Here is a 15,482-nt window from a genome sequence, read left to right as displayed (position 1 = left end):
TGGTTGATTGAGAATTACAAGCCCAAACCCCTTTGGCTATGCAGAGCCAGTTGTATGGTACTTTGGATTCTGGCCTTTGCATCTAAGCAGATGTTTCAGTTGCAGGTATTAAGCTTGTATTTGTTTTCTTGTTTAATATGGGTGGCCTAATACATTGTAGTTTGGGATGTGTCTGCATGAGCAGTAATCTGTAGTAGTTTAAAGCACTCCAGGGTGGTGGTAATGGTACTTTACTCTGTCAACCCAGTCATATGGGTGAAGACAGCTGTAACAGTACTTACAACAGGTTCTTTATCCACAGTATGATTCTAGCTTCACACCTTCTTTATATATGTACATTATATATATTTTAATGCATATATATCTATGTATTACATATAACCTTTTCCTTGTGGTTCAGGCTGGGTGTCCACCTTTTTAGATACAAAGTGTATACAACATTGTACACATTCATATTCATATTTGTTTATCCTTCAGCTACCTAACCTGTCAACATTTTCTAAACACTGCAAAACAGCGTAAAGGATTGGGAGAAGGGAAGGTATGCTGGTGACACCGTCAACACTAACCAGCAGTCATCTGGCTTTCCCGCAACATGCTTGCAGAACTACTATTATTTCAGAGTTCACTCCAAGTCAGAAAAATTCACATTAATTTTCAAGGCATGGAAAGTTCTTTCATGCTGCTTCTGCTACACTTAAAATGCAAGATCTTCATCTTCAGTCTCACTTAGCAATTATATCAGGGAAGGAGAGAAGAACCAGCAATGACAGGTGGCTTCATATGTTATGACTCCCACATTCCCGCTCTGTGCCTGGTACTTACCAGGCCAAAGGGGCGAGCTTTGTGGCCGCAGCCGATGCTGGAGCCGCCATGTTGGGGGGTGCGTGTATGTTGGGCACAGTTGTTCCTGATATAGTACAGCAAAGGATGTTGAGAGAAGGAGATGCTCACCATCAGAGGGTGGATTTTAAACTTGCTAGTTTTTCTAGTCTTCTGTTTCAGCATGTAGTCTCGGTAGTTGCACTGTATATAGGAAGCAAAAAGGTCTGAAAAAAAGAGTTGCATAACTACACATAACGTGTACTTTCACCCTTGAGATCACTTAGTCTACATTTGCAGTTACGAGTTTGTAATGCTGACCCCCTCCCCAAATTAAATAGCACATAGTACAAGTATTTGAACTTGTGAATATGGTACCTCTCCTCCAGTTTCATACAAAACACCCCCCTCTCTATATATGTACGCACGCACGCACACACTGCCTCTTAAAAGGGATCCAGAGCAAGCTTATGTGAAGTGCTATATATATACACACACCCCTCCCTTTTACTCTTTCCTTCTTTGTGCTTTCTTCTTCCTTGCTTAAACTTTGTGTCATGCAGAACTGATCTGGTGCTTGGTGCTATTTTTGGGCTTTCTAGACACCTTTATTTGTTCCATCCTGTTTCTAAGCAATGTCCTGGCTTAATCTTCATAATAACCCATTCATGTTTGATTTATTACAATGCTGCTTGGTTAGGGCTTTGTTACAGTAGACATGTATGAGGTCAAAGGAAGATTCTGGCCCCACCAATTAGACATGATAAATCAGGTTAGTAACGTGTTCAAACAATAGATCATAGTACTGATAGAAGATTTAATGCTTATCCTTTTAGTAGATACTAATCTTCCACTACAGTAAGTCTGTTATGTCAGTAAAAGCATGGTATTTTTTTTCACTACAAAATAGTTTGGAATAAATTGGTAAATTCCATTGTATATTAGTAATTTATACATCATCATCACATTTAATGGTAAGGGGGAGCAGGGGAAATTCAGGTAGTCATCTGGGTATAAGAGCAGAGATACACACGAATGCCTGTATTTTCATCTGTAAATGTTGGAGGGTATGTTTCATAGGTAACTGTCTTTCCAAGTATTATGTATTATTTGCATAAACAAGCTGAACATAAGGGTTTGACCTTTTCGTCCCTCTTTCTTTTTTGCTTCTTTCATTTAACTCTTTTTGGCTTAAAATAATAAAGGATTATATCAAATAATCAAAAGTAACTGTCTAGTAAGATTTTATTGGCAAATGTCATAATTGGATAAGCTACATTCTGTGTTTTAAGATTGATTTGCTTACTGATTGTTTTTAATATTTTAAGCACTTAAATGTTTACAGACTAGGCTTAGAACAATTTATATTTATAATTATTATAAACAAATGCATATTTAGTTTAGCTAAACTGTTTTTACTTGATCAGCGGGTTAAAATGTGTTACTTTTGAAATGAATGTTTCAGTGACCTTTATATCTTGCTGTATATCTGCACCATTTTGTTAATGGAGCATAAAGAGTAATCTTTAATGGGACATTCTCTTTGTAGTGAAGTAAAACTTGTGACATATTGAGAGACATAGTGTGCTGTCCTCTAGAATCCTGCCCATTCTGAAGAATCATAATGAGATTTTTTTTTTGGTCAGCATTTTTTGTATGGAAGGGTAGGATGTACAGTGGTACATTGTAAATGGGCTGTGCAGAAGTGGGCAGATCTGCTATGCAATTTTCCCAGCAGGTGGTTCACTGTTGCTTACTGGCAGAGAGAGAGGTGAGGCAGTGGGAAGGTTGGCACTGTGCAGTGCACCAGTGTGTTCGCATGGCACCAACTTTCCCATCGTTTCCTCCGCCACTGCCCCCAGTAAGCAACAGCAACACATCTGCTGGAAAGCTAGTATAGTGGCTGTGACCCATCTGGCAAACAATTCTGGGGCTACGCAAGGTGTAGCTCATTACTGATCTTCCCTACGTATGTAGAACTATTCAAAGAACTGACAAAAGTGTCACAATGACCTTTAAAAATCAATACACTGACACTGAGCGGCCAAAGAAATGCTTTTAGTGGACAGTTTATCAGGTGGTTCAAACTATTTCATCTGATAGTTATGTTGTTTCATTATTTAACACACCTAGAAAGTAAGAAATGGCAAAAAGTGATTTTTTATTTACAAAACCAAACCCCAAGTTGCTTACCTGTAACTGTTGATTTTTTCAAGAGTCATCCACACACAGTCTTGTCCATGAATGGCTTTCTAGATGGACAGCTTGATGGGAAACAGTAATAAGTTACGTCAGGTGCTGCAGATGCACTCCCACACCTGTGAGGAGCTATAAACAGGTGAGGCTGCGCAAGGGAGGATGAGGTCTCTGCCACCCATAGTATTGCCATGTCCAACTTCTGGGCTATAAAGAAGGAAAGAGTATGAACATAAGAACAGAAGAACATAAGAAGAGCCTGCTGGATCAGGCCAGTGGCCCATCTAGTCCAGCATCCTGTTCTCACAGTGGCCAACCAGGTGCCTGGGGGAAGCCCGCAAGCAGGACCCGAGTGCAAGAACACTCTCCCCTCCTGAGGCTTCCGGCAACTGGTTTTCAGAAGCATGCTGCCTCTGACTAGGGTGGCAGAGCACAGCCATCATGGCTAGTAGCCATTGATAGCCCTGTCCTCCATGAATTTGTCTAATCTTCTTTTAAAGCCATCCAAGCTGGTGGCCATTACTGCATCTTGTGGGAGCAAATTCCATAGTTTTTAACTATGCGCTGAGTAAAGAAGTACTTCCTTTTGTCTGTCCTGAATCTTCCAACATTCAGCTTCTTTGAATGTCCACGAGTTCTAGTATTATGAGAGAGGGAGAAGAACTTTTCTCTATCCACTTTCTCAATGCCATGCATAATTTTATACACTTCTATCATGTCTCCTCTGACCCGCCTTTTCTCTAAACTAAAAAGCCCCAAATGCTGCAACCTTTCCTCGTAAGGGAGTCGCTCCATCCCCTTGATCATTCTGGTTGCCCTCTTCTGAACCTTTTCCAACTCTATAATATCCTTTTTGAGATGAGGCGACCAGAACTGTACACAGTATTCCAAATGTGGCCGCACCATAGATTTATACAACGGCATTATGATATCGGCTGTTTTATTTTCAATACCTTTCCTAATTATCGCTAGCATGGAATTTGCCTTTTTCACAGCTGCCGCACACTGGGTCGACATTTTCATCGTGCTGTCCACTACAACCCCGAGGTCTCTCTCCTGGTCGGTCACCGCCAGTTCAGACCCCATGAGCGTATATGTGAAATTCAGATTTTTTGCTCCAATATGCATAATTTTACACTTGTTTATATTGAATTGCATTTGCCATTTTTCTGCCCATTCACTCAGTTTGGAGAGGTCTTTTTGGAGCTCTTCGCAATCCCTTTTTGTTTTAACAACCCTGAACAATTTAGTGTCATCAGCAAACTTGGCCACTTCACTGCTCACTCCTAATTCTAGGTCATTAATGAACAAGTTGAAAAGTACAGGTCCCAATACCGATCCTTGAGGGACTCCACTTTCTACAGCCCTCCATTGGGAGAACTGTCCGTTTATTCCTACTCTCTGCTTTCTGCTTCTTAACCAATTCCTTATCCACAAGAGGACCTCTCCTCTTATTCCATGACTGCTAAGCTTCCTCAGAAGCCTTTGGTGAGGTACCTTGTCAAACGCTTTTTGAAAGTCTAAGTACACTATGTCCACTGGATCACCTCTATCTATATGCTTGTTGACACTCTCAAAGAATTCTAATAGGTTACTGAGACAGGACTTTCCCTTGCAGAAGCCATGCTGGCTCTGCTTCAGCAAGGCTTGTTCTTCTATGTGCTTAGTTAATCTAGCTTTAATCATACTTTCTACCAGTTTTCCAGGGACAGAAGTTAAGCTAACTGGCCTGTAATTTCCGGGATCCCCTCTGGATCCCTTTTTGAAGATTGGCGTTACATTTGCCACTTTCCAGTCCTCAGGCACGGAGGAGGACCCAAGGGACAAGTTACATATTTTAGTTAGCAGATCAGCAATTTCACCTTTGAGTTCTTTGAGAACTCTCGGGTGGATGCCATCCGGGCCCGGTGATTTGTCAGTTTTTATATTGTCCATTAAGCTTAGAACTTCCTCTCTCGTTACCACTATTTGTCTCAGTTCCTCAGAATCCCTTCCTGCAAATGTTAGTTCAGGTTCAGGGATCTGCCCTATATCTTCCACTGTGAAGACAGATGCAAAGAATTCATTTAGCTTCTCTGCAATCTCCTTATCGTTCTTTAGTACACCTTTGACTCCCTTATCATCCAAGGGTCCAATCGTCTCCCTAGATGGTCTCCTGCTTTGAATGTATTTATAGAATTTTTTGTTGTTGGTTTTTATGTTCTTAGCAATGTGCTCCTCAAATTCTTTTTTAGCATCCCTTATTGTCTTCTTGCATTTCTATGCAGGCTCTGTGATTCAAAGAATAACAATTACAGTATGTATCTTATTTGTTTTGTCTTTGTGAGGTGTCGTGCAGTCACAGGTATGTAAGGAAGGAGTTGTAAACAAGACAGAGATCTCAAGCTGAAAGTTTGCCCCCTCACCTCACTTCTATAGAAAAGGCAGATCCCTTGGGTTTTATTTGGAACCAGGCGTACAAAGGATAGTCTTCATCTCTACATGGTAAGGTCATTCACCAGGACTCCAAGGACCCAGCTCAGTGGGTATGGGCCTCTTATTCATCTTCAGGGTGGCAAGAGTCTACCACCATCATTCCCTGGTGCACTGCCAGGTGTAAGGAGACTCCTTTCTTGGAACTGCAAGCAAGGGTTTCTCACCAACTGAACAGTCGAGGCAGCTACCCATTTACAGGACTGCGCAGCAAAACTCAGAGTGCCCCAGTTTTAATTTGTATGTTTCTAAGAAAGTTTATATTGATTAAAACCCCGTTGTTTCCAAGCATCATATTTGTTTTTATGGAAAGTCTACTTTATGGAAAGTCTAGAAGGCTGCCTAGGTCTCATAAAGCTAGACCTAATGCTTGTGAGAGGAAATGGAAAGGGTTTTTTTTCTTTTAAGAACTACAATAAAAAAAGTATAATTGACCATGGTTCAGTTAATTCACCCTAGGTATGAAGTGCATTTGCTACACAGTAATTGAATTTCAGCCTTGCATTTACTTTTGCAGATATGGGTATATGGTCTCTAAATGTTTCAGGAATGATTATTTAACAAATTAAATATGTGCTACAGACTGAGTACTGGCTGTTCAACCCAAACTGAGCAGCCGGCTTTGTCCACTCACAGGAATATTTGAAGGAACCCCATCATAATGCAATAGAGACGGCTGTAGTCAAAAGCTTGTTGTTAAAGGAACACTCCTCTTCTGTAAGTAAGTTCATTTCCTTTGCTCTTTGTGTACAATATTCCCCTAGCCATGGATGAACATTAATTCAAATCTTCAGTGGCAATTCAGAGACCCATTGAATCAGCTCCATGTTGTTGATTGTATCATCATATTACTATTATTATTATTTATTATTATTCCAACTAATCATGAACGTGTCAAGCAGACAGTAACAAAAATATGTTAAAATAAATTAAAAAGAGTAAACATTGTAAACACTATTTCATCCTCCTTTACCAGCTCATCACCAAAAGCCAGCAAATTTCTTAAAAGACTTACAAGGCTTCAGGAAGATGGTGATCTTCCAAGGGAGGAGATTTCCACAATTTTGGTTTACCTTGGTACATTTCTTCTCTGTGTAAATGTCGTGTCCTAAAAATGAGATTGTTTAACATAGGGTGGAACTAGGGTAGGGTTATCTTAGGGTAGAACTCTGCATTATGAGGAAAACATGAAATTCCCAACACGGGGTTCCCAGTAAGTGATTGTATTAGCCAGACTGCATCTGAGGGAATATTTAAGGGTATATGGGAGGCTGAAGGAAGGATTCTAATACCTATGAATTTTCCAGGGAAATTGCTGTTGGGTGGCTCCTTGGTGGGGGTTTCAAATTCTTTTTTATAAAGTCTGGAAGATACTGGAAATAGCTTGTAATACCTGCAATGCAACTCTTCCTATTGTCTTCTGAGTAGCACGGGCGTCAACAAGAAGTAGAAAAGCTCTAAAACAGAGTAAATAGCATCTGGTAAATCACCATTGGGTATCGGTCTGTTTGAAAATATTTTAGAATTATTTCTACCTTATTCCTAGAATTATAGAATACCTTCCTGTGTAGCAAATCCAGTGAGATCCCCGAGTCCCCAGTGAGCATGGTTGCTACATGAGGACTTGAAGTTGGGTTTCTCCCATCTGAACAAGCATACTATCCAGAGTGTTCAAATGCTACCTTCTTTCTTATAATCCATATGAACTGTCAGACATGGTCTTAAATTGTGTTTGCCTTAAACCTGGTATTGGAATGGAACCTACTTCAGCATGGGATTTTAAATGAGGAAGCTGTTAGTGACCATCTGTAGATTTTATTATACATATATATTTGTATATGTAAATTAGTTAAACTAATCCACAGGTGAGGTTGGACACATATCCTAAGTGCAGTCAAAGTGGGAATTTGTCCCAAGAACAAATGCCTTAGAATGCAGTGTATGCATGACCAAGCCACTTCCACTACTCTTCAGAATGTCTCTCGTCTTTACCCTGAAGTAGGTATGGGAACCTGTCACTTTTCAGGTGTTCTCCCATCATTCCTGGCCATTGGCTAAGCCCACTGGTGCTGATGGGAGGTGGAGTCCAACAATGTATGGAGGGCCACAGGCTCCCCATCCCTGCCCTAAGACATCAAGATTGATAGATCTAGGTTCTTTAGGTGGTGAGTTCCAATATGATGGAGTAGCTACCATGTTTTGGCAAATGTTCCATTCAGCTATGAAGCTCATTTAGGTGATCCTGAGCCTATTACCTTCATTCCAACCTTCCTATGAGGCTTATTTCAAGGACAAAAATGGTTGAGACCAGATGTGCTGCTCTGAGCTTTTTGGAGGAAATGCAGGATAAAATTGTAATAAATAAAATAAATGTGTGCACTGGGTTCACTTTAGAAGCAGAGATATCTGTAAAACATTAATTTCCAGTTTCTGTGCATAGCTGGTCAACAAAAAGTACTGTTCTCATTTTGCAGTTTTAGTTGTTGTTGTTAGGCATCAAAACTATCAGATTATTTTCCCCAGGTCTGCATGGAAACTATATCTTAGTCATTGTTCTATGTATGTTTGCCTTACTGTTTGATTCTTTATCTGGTATTCTCGATAAGACCATTCTGAAATGTGCAGTGTTATTTTTTTTATATCATTGAAGCTCTTTTAAATCTCCAAGAAACCAGGAAGTAATATAGGAAACCCTTGGACAGCTCAACTTTAAAAAATATGCATTGGGTCGCATACTGTATCTCTGAGTCATTCATCTTGTGTTCAGTGGGACCCTCTTGAACAGTAGACTGACAAGCAACCATAGAATGTTGCTCATAGGAGAAAGGTGGAAACACATTGCAGACAGAACAACAACTTCAGGGAATTAAAGGGAACAACTATCAATCTTATTTAATTTTTTAATTCAAAATTAGGGATAGGGGAGGGAAATTGTAAGTTTTACTTCCATGATAACTCTCCAGATGTTTTCTGGGGATGTGAACTTGGTGGTGCATGTTTTTCCTTAATTTCATTTAAAAATGAATGGAAGAGGTTTAAAGTTGTACGTATTTTCGGATGAATATTTCTAGTTAGGGTTGCTTCACACATTACCTTTTCCTATATGGAGCTACATTTCATACGACTTGAGAGTTCCTCTTGCAGCAAGTGCACTGATTGAGCAGCCAATATGAGTCACAGCTTGCCAAATGGTGTAGTTTTGGTGAAAATAGCAGTACTTCACAGTTCAGCACTGGTGGATATGCTCTTCAATATGCAGAGCTCACTTCTATGTCAGAAAATAATGTAAGTTGTGTCTGTGGTTAGTTAGAAAGGAAGCAAAGTATTCTCTTTAAACCTAGCATTGAACAATGTAAGCTGAAATGGATGTGCTTCTCCCAGGAGCTAGCTGCTGCTGCTTTTCATATTGGCTCCAACTACAAATCTCATGTTACTCAAGCTCTTAAAAAAAACCCTATGCATGCTTCTCACTATCAACATCTGAATATATATTTCAGGGTGTTTTGACAGTTTTGCACATAATATCTCTACTTAAGAAGCTTCACTGTTCTCGGTAAAGTATAGAATTGATTTTTTTTCCTGCTCCCACCCAGGCCGGTGCATGGTCTTGCCCTGCCTTTGTTGGATATCTTTTTTTGGCCCTTCATATGCTAGACCACTCCTTGCATCGCAGTCCCATTTGCTGTGAGCTTGCATTCATAGGCTGTGTTCATGGATGCCATGATAAACCATTGTTTAAAGGGAACAAGCTGCAGTGAGCCTCAGGATTTGAATGCCCCCCTTCCTCTCTCCTCCTTTGGGTGCAGACATGAGGAGCAGTTTGAAAGCTTCCACTTCTCTTTTGGAGTAACCACAGTTTAGCATTGCATCTAAGCCCTAAACTGTAGTAAATCTTAACTATGCTTGTTTGAAACAAGCCATCTTCATAACTCATGGTTTGACATCTACTTGTTTCAAAGAAGCCAGAGTTAAGATTAATCACAGTTTGTCAGGTTCAGATGAGACAACAAGTTGCCATTAATAAAACAAAAGGAAGCAAAGACTTCCAAACCACTCCTTGTGGCCACACCAGAGAGTGACAGGCAGCACGTGATTCCAAGGCTAGCAGTGGCTCATCCCTGTCACAATAAACAATGGTTTATTGTGATGTCTGAACGCAGCTGTTGTCATTCATTTTCAGATCATCTGGTTATGCCTTCTAGTCACTTAGGAACGTCTTCATATGGTGCCTGCTATTATTTTACTGTAACTTTAATATTGTGAAGACAGTGCCTTGCTTATAAGCTATCTGTGCAAGCCTTTTTGGTTTTGTCTTCCCCAAACACTGAAATGCATGCATGAATGTTGTTTGCATTTAATAATGGGGAAGGTTGTGCCTCAACTCGTTTGTAGAAGCAGACTTTCTCTGCCATAAACAATGTAACGAAGTTTTCAGATCTCTGCTGATCAAATACTTAAGCGTCATTAGACATATCCATCCTGTGGCTTCTTCCAAAGCATACTGGCAATTGTAGCCTGGCAAGGGTGCTGAAAATTCTCTGCTAGAGATCCTTAGTCATTCCCTCACCCCACAGAATTATATTTCCCTGGTGAGAGGGAATGACTGTTAAAGAAAGTGGATAGATATTGTAATAGGCAGTGTTTTGGTCCAAGCTAAGTGATGTGGGGGAGTAGCCGTAGATCAGTGGTATAAGAACATCTTTTGCATGTGAAAACTCCTTGATTCAAGCCCTGGCAATGCATCTAAAAGGATCTCAGGCAGCAGACCTACACTGTACATTTGTGCTGTTTTTAATGATGTTTTATGTTTTATTGTATCCCACCCTGATATTTTATGATATGATGGTATATCTTTATAAATAAATATAGGAACATAGGAAGCTGCCTTAAACTGAGTCAGACCATTGGTCCATCTAGCTCAATATTATTGACAATGACTCGCAGAAGGGCTTCAGACATAAGAAAAGCCTGCTGGATCAGGCTCATGGCCCATGGCCCATTTGGTCCAGCATCCTGTTCTCACAGTGGCCAACCAGATGCCCATAGGAAGCCTACAAGCAGGACCTGAGTGCAAGAGCACTCTCTTACCATTTCCAGCAACTGGTATTTGGAAGCAAACTGCCTCCACCTATGGAGGCAAAGCATAGCCATAATGGCTAGAAGCTGTTGATAGCCTTATCCTCCATGAATCTGTCTGATCCTCTTTTAAAGCCATCCAAGTTGATGGCTATCACTGCCTCTTGTGGAAGCAAATTCTATAGTAAAACTATGTACTGTGTGAAGAAGCATTTTCTTTTTTCTGTCCTAAATCTTCCAACATTCAGCTTCCTTGGATGTCCAATGACACCAGGGATCGAACCTACCTTTAGCATGCAAAGCATGTGCTCTGTCGCTAAATTATAGCCCTTCTCTGGGACCAGCAGTATAGTGGCAAATTCAGAAGTGCAGGATCCCTTCCTGTTAGTCACAGCCACCACTACCCTTTTTGCTGCTGGGTTGAGAATAAAATCCTTCTCCCACAACAACAGACACACCTAGAAGCCAATAAGCATGAAAGACGAGAGTGTTAGCTACTGAGAAGAGTCTTCTCAGTGGCTGATTCTTCTCCTTTCACTCTGATTGGCTCCAATCAGCAGGAAAGAGCAAGGGAGCATGTTAGAAGACTCTTCTCAGTGGAGAACACACTCCCCTTTCATGCTGATTGGCTGATAGGATGCTGGAGACATAGGGAATCTGCTGTTAAAAAAGTAAGGTGTCTAAGACCCCCTGAGACCTGGACAACTACACCCCTGCCTGGGACAAATCCTTACTGTTGTCAATTATAGCAGACAACACTGGACATGATTAGCCAACAATCTGACCCAGTACATTTATTTATTATTATTTTATTTATTACATTTATACCCCGCCTTTCTTTTCATGATTGAAACCCAAGGAGGCTTACATATGGTTCCCAGGCAGTCTTCCATCCAGAACACTGACCAGACCTGACCCTGCTTTAGCTTCAGTAGGGAGCTGGCTTTATGTGCCTTCAGACAATAGTGTGGGACTATGGCATAGCTTCATTACATGAATTAAAAGACAGCCTTCATTCTATTTAGTTTTGCAACAGTTTAGACAGTTAAGGGGGGAAGACATACAGACAATCCCAAACTAATTTTATCTCCGAGCTCCTGGGTCCTGTGAGATTTGACTGCCTGCCTGCTGAAACAAACATGTAAGAAGGGGAGATGTATACTTTCAGACATGCAGGGAACTGCAATTAATCAGGTTCTTCACATTCAAGGGATGCATATCTTCACATTTTGCATGTTATGTCACAGCAGCCACCATCCAAAAGCAGGTGTAGCCCACGTGCTATAAGATGTGCCTCTGAGTCAGAGAAGCTGCAGCTGTGATTTTTTTCCCTATAGTATTTTGTCATAATAATAGGTTCTGCATGAAAAAGGAGGAAATGCAACAGTGATTTGTAAAGTTGTGCTAAACCCTGTGGGTTTTTAAGTGGCTGCACAATGAGATAATGATTAACAGTGAGATCTACAACTAGCTTGTTCCAGAGTAGGTGTACACAAGTAATGGGACTACTCCAAAGGAGGTGATACAGCCTATATGACCTCACTTTCTTTCTCTAGTACGCTAGTCCCTATCAAAGAAAAAATCACATTCCATGATATAGTAAGAGAAGTTGTGCTATCAAAATTGTTTAAACGTAAGCAATCGAATGTGTGTTTGTGCAGTACAATCTGGTTGAATAGTTTTGAGGCTTCTAGTTACAGATTTGGTTGTTGTAAAAATTTGGATTTGAAATCCGTTGGGGTTGACAATAATTAATCTCCATCAGGTCTGAAAGCTATGTACCTTGCCTTACCAGAAGTGCAAATACTGAAGGTCAGGTGATACTATACACAGCATAAAATAACTTTAAAGTGCTATAGTCAGCTGAGTCTAGCATCGCTACATCTTAAGGTTATGCATTGAATAGTTTGCTGCATTAAAGTATCATTCTGCCTGATCCTATGCAGGTTTACTGTAAGTACCATTGAGGTCATTGAGGCTTACTTTCTAGTGAGTGTGCAAAGCGATGGAGCCTTAGTACCATTTTAACAGCGTGAAGTAACCTCTGAAATTTCAGTCTGGTGCTGTTTTGACCTGGTAAATCCAGTCTGGATTTCCCAAACTGGAATGTTTGGCCCTTTGAAAAGAATGGGTTTGTTCAGGGAAATGGAAGAGGAAAAAAAGAAGTTGGTAGATATTGGGCCTTCCTAACCCTCCTACAGCACCACATATCTATCTAGAAATACGTGGATAGAAGGATATTTGTAATGCGAATGTAGAGAAGGGAGACAGACCCTCGCTGAGTCTGCTGTGCATCTCCTAGAAGGGGTGTGGAGGGACCTGAATCTCAGGAGGGCCTGGACAAAAACAAAGGACCAAAGCAAAATGAACAGGTGAGAACTTGCAGGTTAAAGGATTTAAGTTACACGCATGTGAATTAAACTGTCTGGCAGGTACAAAAACTTGAAATGCAAACACTTGATAGCAAACATCCTGGGTAAGCACTGCACATGTGCCTTCTTCCTTCGTGCTGTCTTATTACAAAGTGTGGGATAGTTTAGTGAAGTATCCAGAGGGGATTAGAGAGAATAGATTAGACAGACCTTTTGCACTTGGAACAGGTCTGATTCTGAAGCAGTCTTCCAAAAGTATAAGGGAAATGAATATGTTTTCAGGAAACCCAGTATATTAAGGTTATCTGCTGTAGCTATTATGGGTGTGCAGTTATTTATATAACACACACGTGCAAGATAAGAGCACCTGCCTTCCATTTAATGTAAACTTACAGCAGTATCTGCATTGCATTATATTGCAGATTATTTTTAGATATTGTTAAGAAGTGCTAGCTAGAGCTGTGTCCTCAGTGAAATGAGGAGAGCAGCAGTATGGAACAAGTAGATCATTAATGATTTAGAAGGCAAATGTTAGGATTCATGCAGGTCTCAGTTAATTGCTCAAACGTGAGGCACAATAAATTGGTTCTAAATTAAAGTTTAATAGAAATTAATAGAAATGGATGTGTGTGTTTTTGTGCACCATTGCTGTTGTTACTCATGTTTGTGGGGCTCTTGCAAAAATATTTCCCTTTTCTAGTACTATCATACTTCATACTTTACCTGTGAAGGTTTTACAATAATTATCCATGATGTTTGCAGAACCTGTGATTGAGAATTATCAACTGACCCCTTAATACCAGTTATTTAGCATCCTGCTTTAGAAAAGCGCTTAAGCATATGTTGTGTGCGTGTGTGTGTTTTAAAAAAAAGTTTTATGTTGCCTGGAATGCAACCCTAATGATGACATACACACACTAATTACCATAGCAATTGTTTTCTAAAAATCTAGTCTTTTTTTCTCTTACACAGCACAGCTTTTTGCATTAGCTATTTGTATTTAATAGCTTCAGCTTGCAGAAATTTTAACAGGGTATCTACATAATTCCACTCCCCCCTTTTATCAGTGTGTTTATTTCCACACATCGAAGAAGTTATTGGTCTTGGTGGACTTAACATCAACTAAGTTTTTTAAAAAAAGAATTGTCGCCTGCAACATTTGGTGCATTGGGGTTAGCTATTGTGAGCTTAAAGAAACCTCATTCTTTTCCCAACTTGAGGAAGCTAAGGGCACATTTTGGTTACACCTATGCAGGGTTTTCATTTGAAAAGCACATACCTAAAGATGTAATGTACGAATGAGACAAACATGAGTTGGAAATGCATGTATATCATACAGGTACACTCAAGAGAGCCAGGACTGGTTATACTGCCCTGTTGCTTTTATACTTGGTGGCAAACCTGGGATACCTATCACATACAATGTGAAATGGTCCTTCTGGGAGGCAATGTTGGCAAATATCAGAGTAGAGTTAACTTGCATGTTCCTATTACTAAATGACTGGGCAGCCCCCTAGCTTTTCTCTGCAAATTAGAGTTGGGCATGTTGTGATGAGAGGAAAAGGCACCCAGTTCCCCAGCTGTAGTTGTTATTGTAGAATTTGGCCATGACACTATTACTCCTTGAACATAGCACTTGTCAGCTATGGAATAAAGAGGGTTCTTTGGTTTCAAGTGTTGTTGAGGAACATAGAATTTTAACAGGTGTACTTGAGCAACCTGGTTCTGGTGTACTTCTGGAAAATGTTGTGCTTGGAATACAGCTTTTCCTTCCCTTTTCTTTTGAGCACAGAGGTTGAGATTTAACTGTCATTTAATTCTAGGTCCGATGTTGTTGTCCTGTGTTTTTCCATTGCTAATCCTAACTCCCTGAATCATGTGAAAACCATGTGGTATCAAGAAATCAAGCACTTCTGTCCTCGCACACCTGTTATTCTGGTTGGGTGCCAATTGGATCTTCGATATGCTGATCTAGAAGCTGTAAACCGAGCCAGAAGGCCATTAGCAAGGTAAAGTTTGCTTCTATCAGGTTCCCACTTGACAATATTTGTATGCACTTCAGTTTCTGTAGAGTATGTGGTCTTCTGCCTCCTAAAACAGAGGTTGGGAGCCTGTTTCCTATGAAGGCCTGTTAATAATTGGGAAGGGTCATTCAGGAGCCATTCAATGGTAGATGGACCCACCATGGCAAAGCTCAGGGGTGGGCAACCTGTGGCCCTCCAGATGATATTGGATTATAACACCCTTCAGCATGGCCAGTGATGATGGGAGTTGTAGTTCAACAACATCTGGAGAGCCACAGGTTGCCAACTCGGCATAACTCTTTCTTGGTGCCATCACATCCCTTCTCTCTCTTGCTTGTGTGTGCACACAAACATAAAGAGGAAGCAATTCCCAGAGTGGTAGCCTGGAGGGCAAGAGTTGGGCCCACAGTAACTGTCCAGAGAGCCGAATGATACAGAAGGCCATGTGAAATTAGGACTGCAAGTTTTTCACCCAAGTTCTAACAGTATATATTGAGAGATGGGAACCTGTGTTGGACTC

The 15,482-nt window shown here is 40.5% G+C and overlaps 1 protein-coding gene across 5 annotated transcripts in view; it reads left to right on the top strand.

The window, feature by feature from the left end:
- The window catches only part of RHOBTB1 (Rho related BTB domain containing 1), an 83,565-nt gene that overhangs the window by 38,797 nt on the left and 29,286 nt on the right, over positions 1 to 15,482 (top strand). For all 5 annotated transcript variants that reach the window (XM_061635105.1, XM_061635107.1, XM_061635106.1 and 2 more), the window contains one exon: positions 14,762 to 14,947. In XM_061635105.1, the coding sequence (XP_061491089.1) occupies positions 14,762 to 14,947 (186 nt within the window). The remainder of the gene's footprint in view (positions 1 to 14,761; positions 14,948 to 15,482) is intronic.

Source organism: Rhineura floridana, chromosome 7, assembly GCF_030035675.1.
Source record: "Rhineura floridana isolate rRhiFlo1 chromosome 7, rRhiFlo1.hap2, whole genome shotgun sequence".
NCBI lineage: Eukaryota > Metazoa > Chordata > Lepidosauria > Squamata > Rhineuridae > Rhineura > Rhineura floridana.
Note: the sequence above shows the minus strand (reverse complement) of the source record. Positions and strands in the feature narration are given on the sequence as shown.